General features: G+C 39.1%; 1 protein-coding gene across 1 annotated transcript in view; it reads left to right on the top strand.

Moving 5' to 3' along the window:
* Positions 1-18,534, top strand: part of CLGN (calmegin) — a 61,635-nt gene that overhangs the window by 26,382 nt on the left and 16,719 nt on the right. Inside the window, exons 5-10 of the mRNA XM_065405143.1 lie at positions 3,012-3,153; positions 4,024-4,105; positions 8,598-8,790; positions 11,930-12,119; positions 13,991-14,104; positions 14,912-15,068. Coding sequence (XP_065261215.1) covers positions 3,012-3,153; positions 4,024-4,105; positions 8,598-8,790; positions 11,930-12,119; positions 13,991-14,104; positions 14,912-15,068 — 878 coding nt within the window. The remainder of the gene's footprint in view (positions 1-3,011; positions 3,154-4,023; positions 4,106-8,597; positions 8,791-11,929; positions 12,120-13,990; positions 14,105-14,911; positions 15,069-18,534) is intronic.

The following is an 18,534-nucleotide window of genomic DNA, read 5'->3' as shown; positions in this document are numbered from 1 at the left end:
ATGATCCTAGGAATGGAAAACCTACCTTATGAGAAGAGACTCGATGAGCTTGGCTTGTTTAGCCTAACCAAAAAAAGGCTCAGGCGAGATATGATTGCTCTCTCTAAATATGTCAGAGGGATAAATACCAGGGAGGCAGAGGAGATATTTAAGTTAAGGGCCAGTGTGGAGACCTGAACAAATGGATATAAACTGGCCATCAACAAGTTTAGGCTTGAAATTAGAGGAAGGTTTCTAACCATCAGAGAAGTGAAGTTCTGGAACAGCCTTCCAAGGGGAGCAGTGGGGGCAAAAAACCTAACTTGCTTCAAGACTGAGCTTGATAAGTTTATGGAGGGGATGGTATGATGAGATTGCCTACAATGGCATGTAGGCAATCTGTGACTGCTAGCAGCAAATATCTCCAGTGGCCAGTAATGGGACACTAGATGGGGAGGGCTATAAATTACTACAGAGAATTCTTTCCCAGGTGTCTGGCTGGTGGGTCTTGTGCACATACTGAGGGTGTAACTGATCGCCATGTTTGGGCAATTCCTTTGTTCCCTGTCCATATCCATTTGGCTGCCATTTTGAGAGGTGGAGTTTCAGGGTTCATAAAGTGTTTTTAAAAGGGGGTGCATGAATATTCCTACCTGATCTCCCTTCCCCTTCATAAGTGGGTTCTGACTCTTGAGTAGCCTGGGTTGGATTTGGCTGGCTCTCTGAGGGTCTGAATTCCCTCAATGAGCCATTCATTGCAGGGTTGCTTTCCTCCAGGGCTCAAGGGGAGTCCACCATCAGCATGGCATCCACCTCCAAATAGTAGCTGAAATCCAGGCAGGCATGAGGGGCAGACCCGGATTTTCTGTTACCCTTCTTTGCATTTAGGTAGGACTACCACTTTTCTTTCGCCTTAGCCCAGCATTGTTGCTCATCCCTTTTATATCCCAGCTTTTGCATGTCTTTGCAACATCCAAATAAGCATTTTTATTCCTATGGCAATTTTGCAGTTGTGCTTGCAGTGCCCCTTCTCTGCGCAAGCTGAGAAAGTCCAGGAATTCTTTCCTAGATCAGGCTGCAGGATGAGGCTTGCCTGAACTTCTCTTAGCTGCACTTTAACATGCTGGGGATTTTGAAGGGGGGGATGGGCTTGTGGTCACTGTGACCCTGGGCAGCAGTGTTCAAAACTGGGACGAGAGTGGGCACTGTCATGGGGACAGACCATTGTGGGATTGTTGGAGGAGTATTGTGAATTGTCTACATATGCATCCTACCAGTGAAACAGTGCTGGTACAGGACTTATGTCATTCAGGGAGTTGGTTTAACCTGACCACTGTAAACTCAGGGTTTTACCAACAGGTCTCCAAATTGTGTGTGGATGCACACACAAATGTGCCAACCTAAGTGAAGTTTTAATGGTACAGTTGTATTGTAGACCAGACCTTTGTCATTCTCCTTGTCTGATGATATCATCTGGCTAGCAGGATACTCAGCTGCACAATTTTGAGAAGTTGTTTTTGGTTAGCACTTTTTTAAAGCCATGTTTTCAGATTAGATGTGATCATATTTGGATAGGCTTCTCTTTTTGCCTCCCGTGCAGTTGAAACTGATTGGAAGATTAGGAGAGCAACATTTAAACTCAAGAAGTGTCATTCAGTGACTAATAGGGGAGCTGGCTTGCATTCTATCTTGCTACTATTGCCCTTAAGGGTAGGACAACAAAACAGCCTTAAATATGAGAGTGAAAGAATGCTTTCAATCTCGCACTAAAAAGATTAGGATCCTGTGAGATTAAAAGAAGCAAAATTATAAGGTTAAAGAATTTTTAATTTCAGGATTTTATAAATCATAAAACAGCAAGAAAGGGTGCTGACCTAGTTTAAAAAAACGACAACTTGTGGAGGTCATTTTTTTTTATTGGTGTTTGTAGATCTGCACAGGCCCAAAATATTGTTGTTTATAAACAAGAACTTCTGAATGCATCTCTTGAATCTTCATCTACTGCTTGTAAGGCTGAAATAGATTTTGTAGCAGAGTTCTCAAAATGTGAATAGTAATTTGGACGCTGTATTTAAGTATTCATGATAACAGCATTAATAAAAACTTGAATAATGTGACAGATCAGAATTGTACTCTTGTCTTGCATGTGTGTAATATTGCAATTAATTGGAAGTTGGTGAGAATGCACATTTGTGCAAAACAATGCTTCAAATTTGAGGGTTTACATCCTTATTGATTTAGTTGACTGAAGAGAATAATTGTATGATAAAAATGTGCATGGTTTCTTGTTCAGTATCCTCTTTTGTGATTGGATTTTTGTGAGACTATGTAATGTTTCTCATGCTTTGGTTTCCTTTAGTGGTTTTTCATCAGGAAATTGTTTTATCGGTATAACTAAGTTGTCATTATTTTCTTTATATCCTTTTCTGTAGTTATGGAACTGTTTTTGACAGCAATTTTAAAAATGTACACGTTAAGAAAAGCTGTTCTGGTATTGCTCTGTACTACTGACTTGTGGAAGTAGTTTTCTAATGGGCTCTATTTCCTGAAAAAAGATACCTTAATTTTTCAGTGAGCTGTTAGAAAAATGTGAATCATGCATGTGTAACATGATCATTTATCTTGTCACCTGTGATCTGGAGCAGTCAAATTTAGGGGGAAATTATTCCAAGTTTATACTGCTGCTTAAAAAAAAAATCGAGTTGTATCATTAGTAATAAAATGGATACTTGTTTTACTCTATAGTTATCTAACTGCTAACTTTGGCATTGAGTGTCAGGAATTGCTCCTAGTAATTGCTTGTGCAGTAACACTGAGTATCTGCAATAGCAATTGGTATCAGGAAATCTCAAATGCAGGCACTAATTATTTTCTCTGTGTGATTTTTTTTTTTAAAACCACATTATAAATAATAACATAGCTAAGGTAACTGTCTGCTAGCTCCTAGTAGGTCTCTTAATTTCTTTTAAAGACAGCAGTAATTTCTTGCCTTCATCTTGCTGTTTTTCAAAACTTGTGTTTTTTTATTTTAGGAAGATGGGAAGTAGAAGAGCTTAAAGAAAACACAGTGCCTGGAGACAGAGGATTAGTTTTAAAGTCAATAGCAAGACATCATGCAATATCAGCTATGTTAACAAAGCCATTTATTTTTGATACTAAGCCTTTGATTGTTCAGTAAGTTGCTCTTCAAATTTGTACTTAATTACTCTTCTAACTTTGAAATATCATGAAAAAATATGTTTTTGTATGATTCTGATTTCCATTCCAACATCAATTGCCTTGCACAAATGTACCAAAACCACAAATATGAAGGTGTTAATATACAAATAAATTATTATAAATGTAATGTTTTATCGTTTAAGGTTTTCAAACCCAAACTAAAGTTATATTTTAGTGCTCATATGTTAAAAATAGATGAAATGATGTTTTAAACCTTTTGTCTGAATACTTAGTCAGGAATTTAAGATCTCATAAAATGGATGTAAAAGACTGACATTTAAATGACAGTGTCTCTGCAACTGAGCTTCCAAATTACATGGAACTTGTGAGAATTTCAGGTGGCTATGAATATAATGTCTAAATACATTTTTCAAAATTTTAAGTCAGTGGAAATTGACTTACAAGTAATTCAGAAGAAACTATGAGATGGCTGCTCTAGTTTAAATCTAGACCATGATGTAGGTAGGCACAAACATAGTACAAAACTTCCCCATGCAACTCGGTCAAAGTGAAGTAGTGAGTGGCCTCTGTACATCTGCAAATGCTGCCCAGAAACTTTTCTTAGTAGAGATTGCTACTGTGTTGAACTGTAACATTTTTTTAGATTGACACTATTACATTTTGCATCACTGTTGCCTTACATTGCAATAGCAATAAAATATTTCAGGCAATTTTGTAAAAATGTTTTGGGAGTAGTGATTTATATGAAAATACATATGTTTATACACAATCTTGGACATGGATTCAAAGTTAAATTGTAGATCAAAGTGAGCTTTAATTATTCCAGGGTATCAGCAATATGCTCTTTGATTCCCTTTTATACAGGTATGAAGTGAATTTTCAAGATGGCATTGATTGTGGCGGTGCATACGTTAAACTTCTGTCCAGTTCTGATGATTTGGATTTGGTATGTCCTTTATGTAACATTTGATAATTATTCTTCCGTTTAGGGGAATGTGATCGTAGGCTTATGGAATGTGACTAAGGGTATGATTGTTCATTCGTGAGTATCCCAAATGCTCAGCAAATGGGGGAATCAGGCCCAAAATTTACTTAGATTAATGAAAAGTCTGAAATAGAAATTTGTATTTTTTTCTAATCTGAATAGTTTGTATAAAATCTCATATATACATAAAGCCTTCAGAGTTTGTTAGCCAATTATGCTTACTAGCATGTTATATGTTGAATACAAGAAATATTTTAACTATAATTAATTTCCATTATTTTTAAAGCAAAAATTTTAGCCTACTATAAAAAAGTGGTTTTTAAAAAAACAAACCCTATAAAGGTCTGAATCACCCAAGAACACACCATTCATTCATTCTGATTTGTTACATTTTCTATTGGAATTGTGAATATCTAGGATGAAGGGCATGATGTTATACAATGTAAGCCATATACTACCACTAGTCCACGTGCAGAACTCAAGTGATGTCAACTGTTCTTTCTGAAATTCTAAATAAAATGACAATTCATAGATGTTAAGGGCAGAGGGGACAGTTATGATCAGCTAGTCAGATCTCCTTCAATAATACAGGCCATAGAACCTCAACCAGTAATTTCTGCATCAAGCCATAACTTCTGTTTGAGCTATAGCATACCATTTAAAAAGATATCCAGTCTTGATTTAGAGACTTCAAGTGATGGAGAATCTACCATGTCATTAGGTAAGTTTCAATTGCTAATTCACACAATTTTTTAACATTAATTTATAACATATTTATAGTGTAAATTTGTTTAGATTCCAGCTTCTACCCAATGGATTGGTGCCTTTCCCCCCCCCTGCTATCTTAAAGGACTATCTGCTCTTGGAAATCTCTTCCTCTTGTAGATACTTGAAGACTGTGATCAAGTCACTTCTTAACCTTCTCTTTGATAAATAGATTGAGCTTCTTAAGTCTCTCACTGTAAGGGATAGTTTTCAGACCTAGGATCATTCTTGTAGCTCTTAATAAGATTGATATCCATGTAGTTTGGATCTATGAGGGTTATTACTCAAGTTAAGGGTACAAAGAAAGATTATTCTGAGATCTTTTAAACCATCAAAACATGACCCTAAATTAGTTTAGAAGACATGTTCATGCCCCAAAACTTAAACTTTTTTGGTAGACCCTTACAGAGACCCAAAATTGTTTGATTGTGGAATTGAGGACAATACCAAAGTTTGAGAATTAGATCTCCCTTTCCACCTGGTCCTCTGCTATTTTGTTTTCCTCCCATAGAAGCAGGCAGTTTTAAGTGAACACACATACATAGGAAACACCAGTCTGTACATCAGCAGGAGAGTACATTATGACCAGAAATCAGTTTTTATTTTTAATCACCAGATAGAGAATCTAGCATGACCCCATCTCGTTAAGGGCAAAACACACAAAAAAAAGGTTTTCCCTGCCTTTAGTCACTGTGGCCTACCTCATCCAAAGTCCCCATAAACAAAAAGGGAACAGGGTTTGTATAGCTTATCACACAGGAGTTAGTTCTGACTGTTTTTCCTTCCTATGAGGGTGAGATCCTAGGGAAGTTGAACTAGAATCAACTTTGGACTCATGTAACCTATGGGAGGAGAGGTACGTCAATTTACTTACCAATTCTGTGCTACAGAGTTCCTCTCTCTGACTTAAAGTATTTGCGCAGACCATGAGTTCCCATCCTTGCAAGGGCTACAGCTGCATTTTCTATAGGAACTTTTCCAAATACTAAAAGTGGAAATTATAATAGGATTCACTTTCTTTCTCTTCTTAGGAATCCAGTACCAGTCTTTACCATAAGACAGTTACACGCACACACAATTGAGAATTTCAAATTCCTTTTTATGAATAACACTCCAAAATAGACCATTACAGCACAGCAGTTTGAATGCACTCTAGCTAGATGAACATGACTAACTAGAGATTTGTTACTTTTTCCTTTAAAATGAAGAATATAACCCAGGGTTTAACCCCCCCGCGCCCCCCACTGCTCCTCAAAAATGTAGATAAATATAGATATACAATACCTTACAAAATCAATACAGGGATAGGGACTTCTGACAATCAGAGATTTTTTGCTTTCATGTAGGCTTTACCCAATCCCTGGCTATTATATAGACAAATAAAACATTTAATTGTACTACACAACCAGTTATTTTAGCATCCACATTACTGAGCACATACACAACTTCAAATAAGAAAGATGAAAAAAATCTGTACAATTACTGTAGCTGTTAGGCTCACACACTGTCTTTGGTTCAATGATGTTGTATACCCCCGAAGACATTTGGCCTCCAGTCTGTGGTTGCTCCTTTATGGTGTTTCCCCAGTCTCAATCCCATCGAGTTCTGTAAAATTACAGGAAACTATATGGCGAGCCAACCCAAAGATCAGTCTGGGTTACCCCGGCAACTCTATCTTCTCCCTTCAGGACTGGGCTGGATCTGAGTCATGGGTCTCTGTAGAACAAAATGCCTGCTTCATCAAATTCCTTTTTTCTTCCCTCCCTCCCCTTTTCCCCTGCTCAAATTCACCAGAACAGAGGATGGACAATTAGCTGTAACTCTTCTCTGCTAAATATTAGTTCATTGCCCCAGTCTCTCCAGTGCAAATTGGGTAGGGGGTTTGTTCAAGGTGTTTTACAGTCCATAAGAGATATGGAAGCCTGAAGAAATTACTAGGTGTGAAGTGTGTTGAACCAGTTGTAAAATGTCAGAGGTTCAAGATGGAATCCCTTTGCTGCATTTTGGCGGGCGCTGCTAGTTGTTACTTGACATTGCAGTAACACCCAGAGTCTTCAGTCAGGTTTGGGGTCCTATAGTGCTAGGTGTTGGAGAAACATGAATTAAGGAAGTCCCTGCCTCCCCCAAAGAGATTAGTATGAAGAGCGATGTGACATGACAAGCAGGTGTAAACACAGTGGAGGGGAGGTAGGGGAAGAGAATAGCTTGTAAGCACCATTATAGCTGTTTCTTTTAAACAAGAAAATTGAATAAGAGATTAACGAATCACTAGCTGTTAGACAGTTTTCCCCTGGAAGTCATTGTAGAGATGGATTTTACAGGAGTTGAGGGAGGACAGGGTGGTAGCTATATGAATGGATTTGGGGATATGTCCCACACGTAACTGGTATCCTAGAAGAAGGTGCAAAGGTGCTGTGGGAGAAGTACAAAAGCAAGTGATAGAGGCTGCCATTATTGGTGGAACAAAGGGAGTGGGAAGATCACAAAGTAGTTAGATAAGTTAGAGATTGACAAAGTAGGGACGAGCTAAATTATGATGGTCCTTGAAAATAAGAACCAGAAGTTTGTGTTTGATACAATGGAGGGACTTAGTGTGTGAGAATTGTGACATGACTGAAGTGGCCTACTGGAAAGATTATTTTTAATGCACTGGGCAATGGCTCCTTTGGAGCCCTGTCAGATTCAGTGAACTCTTGAAAGACATATTGAAAGACATAGGGTCTCCCAAATTTTTTAGCACAATTTCACATAGCTGTATTATACAGGCATGCCTGTTGTTGTTAGAACAGTCAGGAAATAATTTGCTCTCCCCATCAATACTGGAAAATGCCGTCATGTTCACAAAGTATGATTTTTAAACTGTTATAACTTCAGCAAATCTAAATTGTGTATTTTTCATTTCACCCTCAAAAACAGGGGTGTTTGTTCACTTACAGAAAGTCACCTCCTGACAGAGACCAGACTGTCAAACTTATCTTTCGTAAATAAATTTTCTAGAAATTATAAGTGGCTGAAAAAGGAACTTAAAAACTTTAACTATTGCTACATTTTCCAAATATAAAAATTCCCATAAACAATTGAAATATTGAAAGATCTTGACAACATAAGGTAGTATGGAGGTGCCCTATGAAGGAAAATAATAAATCTGTTTTTTTGTTTTGTTTTGGTGTTTAGTATCAACTACTCACAAATGTGGAGCAGCAGGACAGTAATAAAGAAAAGTAGTAGATGGTGACATACTATCTGATTTTTTTTTTACCATATTAATAATTAAATTGCACGTCAACTATTTCCATTCAGTTTTTCTACAGGGCACAATACTTGTAGAAATAAGTACAGCTGCTGTTTTATTTTTATGGTGAGCATTTTAATATAGTATCCACAGAAGTTATTCTTCCACCTTTAGGGACTGATCCTGTGAGGAGTTGAATGACTCCTTGTGAGGTGCTGAGAATCTTTTATGCATGGTCAGTTTGGTGGAAACTCAGCATCTCTCAAGAAGTGCTGAACATCTTGCAGGACTGAGCCTATAACCCTTGGATGCTGGAACTGACATTTCGTTGCATGAAATATATCACAATAGGATTATAAGCAGGCTGAACGCCTCCAGCATCAAGGAGTAGAGGTACACAGGTTGACTTCATTAAATGTACTGCATAACCAATACTAAACTCTCTTGCTTCTATAGGAATACTTTTTTGACAAAACACCTTACACAATTATGTTTGGACCAGATAAATGTGGAGAAGATTACAAACTGCATTTTATCTTCAGACATAAGAATCCTAAAACTGGAGATTATGAGGAAAAACATGCTAAGCGTCCTGATGTAGACCTAAAAAAATTCTATTCGGACAAGAGGACACATCTGTATACTCTGGGTATCCTTTAATTTAATTCTTAACGTTGCACTTAAAAAGGAAAGGTTAGAAAACAAGGTCCCCATTCACTGAAGACTTACAAATGAGCCTGTTTTCTGCCTGTATAGTTTTGTTCATTGTTGTAGATATTTGTGTATGGTGTGTATCTTAAATAAATGGCTTTGAAATTCTGTTGCTTAAGATTCACTTGAGGGGGAAAAAATAAAAATTGGCCATATCCAACCATTAGCACACTATTAAAGTACGCTATTATTTACACTTGTTGCAGTAAGCAACGATGTAGTACACTATCATTACTTCATCCTTGACTACTGCAACTAGTGTAAATAATCATTTGTTGTTAGATTTATAGGAAAAAGAGGCCTCTACCCCAGGCTCCAGGTGCCCTGTCATAAATTATGAAAACAAAATTAGATCACCTGCAGAACACCAAATTCCCCTCCTCCACAAAACTGATTTCTCTCAAAAGTCCACCTCTCCAGAAGTGTGCATAAATCAATGACTTGCAGCATTCCCTGAAAGCAAATAGATTGGGGCTATTTCAGACGAAAATAAGGAAGCTTGTTCCACAACTGAAGAACATTCTATTACCAGTCACTTCTTTTAAAAGAAGGAGCCAGCTCTAGTATCTATGCTGATCACAACTGCAGCAGTGCGGCATGCAGAGAGATAGTTTCTCCAATAGCAAGATCTCAACCCATTTGGGCTTTACAGATGAAAACCATCACTTTAAATTCAGTTTGGAAAAAGTAGCCAATACAGATCATGGGGCACCAGAGGTATGTACTGCCAAATAGGCAGGCTGCTGCATTCTGCACTGGTTTCTTTCCAGACTGATCAAAAGGGAAGTGCCCTGCCATGCAGAGCACATTGAAATAGTTCAGTCTTTGGGGCCATAGATTAATTTAGAGAACTAGATTAAAGGTGGCAGCAACAAGGGCTTATTTTGTCTTTTCCCCCAGTGTTCCAAAAGATGAGATTTGAAACATCTTTCTGATTATGGAGATGGAATCCTTGACACAGTTAATGGCTGTTTGGTTTACCTAAAACTACTACTTTAAAAATAAATCAAGTACTTCTGATAAGTCTGTAACAACTGAATGTTTTAAATTAACATAATCACTCCTAAATTTGACACTAATTTTGGGTTACTGTGTGTAACATGAGATTTCCTTTTTTACCTAATATGTCCCGTCTACCTCCAATTCTATGATCTTTGATAAATGGGAAAATATTGGAAGTGATACTGCTAGATGCTGGGAAAATGCATCTCAGACAAGTTGGAAAGAAGGGGGCAACAGGAGTCAAGCTTGGGGGGGAATGGTCAGAGTCTGTGCCTGCTAGAGAACCCTTCTCTCCGTAATTTGGAAACAAAAATTCCTGAATCTCGTTCTTGTCACTCCTCTGCTGTCCGCAAATATCTGTGCACTCGGCTAGCAAAGTATCCTATCCCCCTCTAGTGCTGGTCTATGCAGAGAATGACAAACTGCTATTGCTATCAGTTACTCCATTAGCTCAAGTGGCAAAAGTCTTTGTGATGGATCTAAAGGTTCCAACCCTGCTGATGACCCATATTGGTGTCAGAATGATGATGCATGATGGAATTTGTTTTTCCAGTTTACTGTCTTTAAAACATATGAAATCACATACACAAATCTGTTAAAAGAACATCATTAAGGCTTCAAATTCAAGCACTCTCATTAGGAAATGCCAGAATTAAGGCTTCCTGTGCGACGTTAATTTGCCCCGCCTTATGCATGATGAAGCAATCTTTCATTCAGGAACACTTTTTTTTTTTTTCCAGAGGACTCCTACTTCATTCAGTGCACAGGATGGACCTGCTCTGAGGTTGAATCAGAGATATGTAGTAAATAGAAGCTGTTGTGTATTGGACTTCTGCTTCATTTGTTGCTGAAGTTGGAAGGTGTTTAGTGAATGAGGCAGGTAATTGCAGGAAGGGAAAGGATAACCTCATGGTTAAGACAGTTGAATGCTGCCCTAGAGAAGTGAATTCTCCTCCTGCCTCTGCCATAGAGTTCCTATGTGATGCTAATCAAGTCATTTAAACTTTCCACAAGTGGTCAGTAATTGTGTTCTTTTCAATTTCTGGGTGCCTGACTTGAGATCCTGGGACCTGATTTGCAGAAGCGGTGAGCATTCACTTCTGCAACAAAGTCAGTGGAACCGGTCTTTCAATGTACAGAGTGCTATATAGTGCTAAGTACTCTGAAAAATCAAGAATACTTTTTATCTTAATTGCTGCGTCTGTTTCCCAACTGTAAAATGGGGATAATAATGCCCCTCATCTCATAGAAGTGTGGTGAAAATAAATGTATTCATATTTGTGAAGTGCTCAGGTACAATTGTGATGAGTGCATAGAAAAGCCCATGAGGAAATAAAGAATTTTTTATTCGAAGGTTTGAACCGTATGCAGTAAATAAGGCATGGGGCCACACATTGAACAACGAAGAGAAAACAAAATATCGAATAGCTGTTCATCACGTGAGCACCATTCATTCTGTGCACTGAATGAGATAGGACCTGTCAAAAAAAATAGTACATGATCATGTTATTAAAGACATTATCATAATTCATACACAAAATAGGACCAAATTAAGGTTGCACAGACACCCTTCATTCTGGCATTTCCTAATTTTTGAGGGCTTGACTTTGCAACCTTAATATTCTTTTAACATAGTTTTTTTTTCATGCAATTGTAATATAAATCTTGCAGAACAGAAAAGTGGCATGCTTTTGGTGAAAGGCCAGAATTGATACAGTGCTTTGTCTACCTTGCACTTCATTAATGCAGTATTTTGACTTAAGTCCATGGTACAAATTGAATATAAGTTGCCTGGTTCGTAAAACAAAGAAATGGAAATCCTAAGATGCCTGCTGAGTGGGAAACTTGTGGGGTTATTATGCATAAGTGGTAAAAAAAAAAAAATGTTCCTTAATGACAAAAATATTTAATTTTTTTCCAAAGTCTTTCAGGAAAGCAAACTTAACCTTGCGTATTTGTTTATTACATATGAATCTGTGTGTCTGCATGCACATGTGCATTTTAAGTAGAAGATTAAAATGCATAGTTCCTTTATTTCACAATTTTAAAAATACATTTATTTTCTTGCAATGTAGTGCTGAAACCAGATGACACATTTGAAATGTTAATTGACCAATCAGTTGTCAGCAAAGGAAATCTTCTGGAAGATATGGTTCCTCCTGTGAACCCTCCAAAAGAAATAGAAGATCCCAATGATAAGAAGCCAGATGACTGGGATGAGAGAGCAAAGATCCCTGACCCTAATGCTGTCAAACCAGATGATTGGTGAGAAAATATATTTTATTTATACAGACTATATAGTATGCAAGCTATTCATTTTGGTGGCTTGACTTCTAATTTTATGGTGTTGACAGTTAGTCTATATTCTTCTGCTGGAAATAGGAGTAGTATTTGAATCCATATGTGCCATGAGTTAAAGGGACACTGCAAAAAGAACAGGAGTACTTGTGGCACTAGTAACTTAAAAATCACATTTGTCTCTGAAGAAATTGTACCCACTATTGTTGCAGGTAACACCTATAGGTACAATAAATGAAAGATTAGGAAGAACATTTTTTTTCAATTTTACTTTAGGCATCTGACAGCACTTTTGTATAGTTCATTTCCCTCTTTCTACTGGCTCTGTGGATGAGGGGAAAGCAGTGGACATGTTATTTCTTGACTTTAGCAAAGCTTTTGGTACGGTCTCCCACTGTATTCTTGCCAGCAAGTTAAAGAAGTATGGACTGGATGAATGGACTATAAGGTGGATAGAAAGCTTGCTAGATCGTCGGGCTCAACGGGTAGTGATCAATGGCTCCATGTCTAGTTGGCAGCCGGTATCAACCGGAGTGCCCCAAGAGTCGGTCCTGGGGCCGGTTTTGTTCAGTATCTTCATTAATGACCTGGAGGGTAGCGTGGATTGCACCCTCAGCAAGTTTGCAGATGACACTAAACTGGGAAGAGTGACACTAAACTGAAGGGTAGGGATAGAATACAGAGGGACCTAAACAAATTAGAGGATTGGGCCAAAATAAATCTGATGAGGTTCAACAAGGACAAGTGCAGAGTCCTGCACTTAGGACGGAAGAATCCCATGCACTGCTACAGACTAGGGACCAAGTGGCTAGGCAGCAGTTCTGCAGAAAAGGACCTATGGGTTACAGTGAATGAGAAGCTGGATATGAGTCAACAGTGTGCCCTTGTTGCCAAGAAGGCTAACAGCAATTTGGGCTGTATAAGTAGGAGCATTGCCAGCAGATCGAGGGACGTGATCATTTCCCCTCTATTCGGTATTGGTGAGGCCTGATCTGGAGTACTGTGTCCAGTTTTGGGCCCCACACTACAAAAAGGATGTGGAAAAATTGGAAAGAGCCCAGCGGAGGGCAACAAAAATGTTTAGGGGGCTGGAGCACATAACTTATGAGGAGAGGCTGAGGGAACTGGAATTATTTAGTTTGCAGAAGAGAAGAATGAGGGGAGATTTGATAGCTGCTTTCAGCTACCTGAAAAGGGGTTCCAAAGAGGATGGATCTAGACTGTTCTCAGTGGTACCAGATGACAGAACAAGGAGTAATGGTCTCAAGTTACACTGGGGGAGGTTTAGGTTGGATATTAGGAAAAACTTTTTCACTAGGAGGGTGGTGAAGCACTGGAATGGGTTACCTAGAGAGGTGGTGGAATCTCCTTCCTTAGAGGTTTTTAAGGTCAGGCTTGGCAAAGGCTTGGCTGGGATGATTTAGTTGGGGATTGGTCCTGCTTTGAGCCGGGGGTTGGACTAGATGACCTCCTGAGGTCCCTTCCAACCCTGATATTCTGTGATACTATTGTATAGTTCGTTTTCCATGACTGGTGCTTTCACATAGCAACAAGGAAAAGAAAACCATTTTTAAAATAGGTATGTCACTGTAAACCACAAGTTGGCAGTGGTAATTTGGGAGCAGATATTTTACCTGAAACTACTTAACTTGATTTTGCATATTTTCAAAGGCACAAATGGAGCTGGGTGCCCCGCTCTCATGAGCTGGGTGCCTAACACCCTTCTGTGCCTTTGAACATCATCTCTTTCGTGTCAGTTATGTTCCTTTGACTAGAACTTTGCCATTTTGAACCAGACTGCTATATTTTTTTCTGGTAATATCAGTTTGTAATTAAAGGGATGAAGATGAGCCTTCCAAAATAGAAGATCCTGATGCTGTTAAGCCTGAGGGCTGGCTTGATGATGAACTACAATACATCCCAGATCCCAATGCAGAAAAACCAGAGGATTGGTAAGAGCTTGTACTCAGTAAGAGCAGATCTTTTTGCAGAGGTATTGTAGACGAGGTCTCATTTACTCTGTGGTAAATTGGACAAAATTCTGCTCTTTGGTCACTAGAGTCTGCTGTGCTTTGATGCAGCAGACTGGAAATTCTGAGGCATCTTCAGATACATTTTTATATTTGGAATAAAATATGAAAATGGACAATGTAATCCACACAGTAGACCCTTCGTTGTTAATTGTGGGTATTAAATTATTTTATGCTGTCCTCAGTGTTAGTTTTCATTGTTCTGAAGAATTTTGTATTGACAGTGCATTGTAAAAGTTGCCACAGGGGAAGCTGTAGCTGCTAGGTGTAGTAAGAGACATCTGGGGCTTTTGGTACCAGGGAAGCAGTTCAGGATTGTAAAATAAGCACATATAGTTGTGGATGTTTGTTAAAATAAGCATTGAAATACTTAACAGTGCTGACATTTTAAATTGTCATCTTTAGCTTGATGCATTATGTTGAATGGGGCAGTCCACACCTCTTTAAGCATGTTTCAGGCTGTCTGCAGATACAGGAATACAACTCTGTTGATGTTTTTCATATTTCATGTTTTCAAGACTATCTGCACAACCATGAAGGTTAGGAAAAAATGTTTTTAAAGAGCTTACATTGTGGAATACAGTTCTGTAGGCAACGGGTGGGCAAAATTCTGAGGCTGCAGAATTTCAGAACATATACAGGCCCTGAGTGTAGATTAGATATGGGAGTTAAAATGAACATATGAATGGAATTCTTATAACGCTCAATTGTTTGTAATCCCTTCCACAGGGATGAAGAAATGGATGGTGAATGGGAAGCCTCACAGATCCCTAATCCAAAATGTGAGACTGCACCTGGCTGTGGAGAGTGGGTGCGTCCCATGATGACCAATCCAAACTATAAAGGAAAATGGAAACCACCAATGATAGATAATCCTAACTATCAGGTAGTAATGAAATATAATAACAAAATATTGTATTCTTCATTAAAAGGTTCAGAGATCCGTAGAACAATCTGTCTAGGCTTTTATACCATATTTATTACTATGTATCTGAATCATGAATATATGGCTCTGATCACATTTGACTTCAGGTTTTTTACTTTAAGCAGCTTGCTTCTTAATTACCTTATTTTAAGTATGCTCGAAAATATTGATGCATTTCCGTATAAAGCCTTTTTCTCCATTAAGAACTGCTTCTGCAGAAACCCAATTATTTTAGTGTGGTTTTCTCAACTATCCTACAGATACTAACTACTACAAAACTACTTTCTTTCCTTTAGAAAATTACATTAAAAAAGTAATGTTAAAGTTCTTCTCTGAGTGCTGTCCCTGTGGGTGCTCCACTTCAGGTGTTGGTGCATCCCGGCACCATTGATCGGAGATTATCAGTAGCAGTGTCTGGTCGGGGTGAACGTTTGCAGTAGCAGTCTCATGGTGCCGCTGGTGCCTCATCTAGCATGCGCATGGCCTGACCCCTTCAGTTCCTTTTCAACTGTCCTCGGTTTGAGATGGAGTCTGTTAGTGGTGTCACTGAAAACCTTAAAGTTAGATTAGATTAAGTTAAATAGCTTAGTTTTTACCCTTGTTTGTTAACAGTTTGTTGCTTTACTTAGTATAGTTAGCATTAGTTAAATCTAGTTAGTTAGCCATCCACCACGATGAACTAACCTGCTCAGAACAAGTAAAACAGGTGTTAATAAATGGTAGGAAACCCAACACGCGTACTACTTACCTCCAAAAATGAAAAAGATTCTTCCTGTGGTGCCAGAACAAACAAATATCTGCAAGCCAAGCACCACTACCACTAATTCTGGAATACTTATTATTCTTAATGGCTTGCTATGAGCTCGTTTAGAGTTCATCACAGCCTTCCATCAGCAGGTAGATGGGACTTCGATATACGCTCACCCGATTACTACGTGATTTCTCGCAGGAATACAGAACTTGTACTCGGACATCTGAGAACCCACACCAACATAGGACTTAAATCTGGTGTTCAGAAGTCTAACCAGAGCCCCATTTGAACCCTTTGCCACATGCTCATTACTTCACTTATCTATGAAAGTGGCATTCCTGGTGGACATTACATCTGTGCACAGAGTCAGCGAGATAGGGGCTCTCATGGCTCACCCCCTCCCCTTTCACAATTTTCTTCAAGGATAAAGTGACACTTAGAACACATCCTAAGTTTATGCCAAAAATATCGTCTACGTTCCACCTCAACCAACTGATTCACTTATCTACATTTCATTCAAAACCACACACTAATGCTCAAGAGGCGGTCCTACACACACTAGATGTTCACCGTGCCTTAGACTTTTATCTGGACATAATGAAGCCCTTCCAAAAATCACCTAGACTTCTGTGTCAACAACAGAATGATCAAAGGGCTCTGCCATATCTACGCAAAGATTATCTAAATGGATAACCAGCTGTGTAGTGAATAGCACATATGGAATACAACACTGAAGCCCCCCGGGCATCAGAACCCACTCGACAAGAGCTTCATTTACCTCCATAGCATTCTTACACAATGTTCCCATTCTAGACATCTGCAGGGCAGCCACCTGGGCCTCTGAACACACATTCATGAACCACTAAGCAATTACTCTCAATTCAAGCTCAGACACAAGACTAGGCCTCGCTGTGCTAACCTCAGCAACGAACTCAACTCCGAAGCCCCTTCAGTCCTCATGAGGGCACTGCTCTACATTCACCTGAAGTGGAGCACCCACAGGGACAGCACTTGAAGAAGAAGAGAAGCTTACTCAGCTTGTGCAGGAACTGAGGTTCTTCGAGATGTGTCCCTGTAGGTGTTACACTACCCACCCCCCACCCCTCTGCTTCAGAGTACGAGTTAAATTCTCCATGGTAGAGAAGGAACTGAAGGGGTCGGGCCGTGTGTGTGGTAAATGAGGCACCAGCGGCACAGCGAGACTGCTACTGTGCACGTGCACTCCAACCGGACATGGCTACCGAAAATCTCTGACAGTGCCAGGATGCACCGACACCTGAAGTGTAGCACGCACAGGGACACACATCTCAAAGAACATCAGTTATTGCACAAGGTGAGCAACCTTCTCTTACAGTGCAAATTCAAGCACTTGAAGAAATTGAAGAAATAGCAGATTACAGTTGCTTGTGCAACCTGACTTCTGCTCCTTTATTCATCCAACCTGTGCAATGAATTAAGGATTTTGTAATAAATATAGTAAATGATCATGTAATAAAAGACTATCAGAATACACATGCACAATGGGGCAGAATTAAGGTTCCATAGATAACTGTAAATCTGGCATTTCCTAGCTTTCGAGTGTTTGGCTTTGTGACCTAAATAACATTCTTTTAACATAGCTTTTTTGTATGTAATTTCCTAGGGTTTTAATAACGGGTAAAAACAACCTCTGTTGTGTAATTAATTCCCCATCATGCATCATCAGCAGAGTTTAAATGGCAGACCTTCAGTAGAGCAGCACAGATTTACACTATGTGAACTACAGGACTAACTACGTTAGCTGGCAGCAGGAGAAGGCTGTTATCCCAGAGAGGAGGGATGGGTTGCTGGTGCAATATGCTGAGTCCAGAGGGGTGGTTATGGGATGCCCAGTCCAGCTCCATCTCTTCTCAACTGGGAGCTGGTGGAGCTCCTGCCCACTGTGGTGCCCCCGAAAGGTAAGGATGTGCTGGATCAGAAGTGGCCCTGGGAGGGGAAACCCAGCATGGGTTCCCCTCTCCAAAGTGCTACAGTTCCTGTGATGGCTTCTGGTCATTCCCAGCTCTGTGTGTACTATTGCTGCTTTTGTGGCAGCATGGGCATAGCTCTTTATAATGTTCATGTTCAGTTAAACATTTACAGCATGCAAGTGAGGGAAAGGAAATGGCAAGTTAAATGGTTTAAGTTTCAGTCAAACCTAGCAGAATTTTCATGGGACAAGTGAAAGTCATGTCTCGCTAGCTCTAGTGCTTTGTCCCTACACATTTCAAACACCTGCTGTGAACAATGGAGAGTATTGTTTCTCCAAGGTCAAAAATGTGTTATAATGGAAATCATTAGGCAATATAAATATGGGGGTTGCTACCAGCTACCCCGTCATACAACTTACCTACAGACTAACAGAACAGAAAGGATAGACAAATGGTCTGAAGGTAGTCAACCTCTTGTACTCAGTTCACTGATATTTCTTGTGAATACTCTGTTCATGTCCATTCTGCTATGTTATGAATCTGTCCTATCTACTCAAACATTTAGAACATATTATATACAAGACTGTGGTATTTGAGTCATGAATCAAATCTAAAAAGGCTATAAACTTTGGTTCCTATCTTTTGTGCCTTTTGAACAGGAAGGGGTTCACTTTCTAATTTTTATTGATATGGGGAAAACTTAAGTCAGATAGTTTGTGTTACATTT

This window comes from Emys orbicularis, chromosome 5, assembly GCF_028017835.1.
Source record: "Emys orbicularis isolate rEmyOrb1 chromosome 5, rEmyOrb1.hap1, whole genome shotgun sequence".
Classification (NCBI taxonomy): Eukaryota; Metazoa; Chordata; order Testudines; family Emydidae; genus Emys; species Emys orbicularis.
The sequence above is the reverse complement of the archived record's forward strand: the minus strand, read 5'-3'. Positions and strand labels throughout refer to the sequence as shown.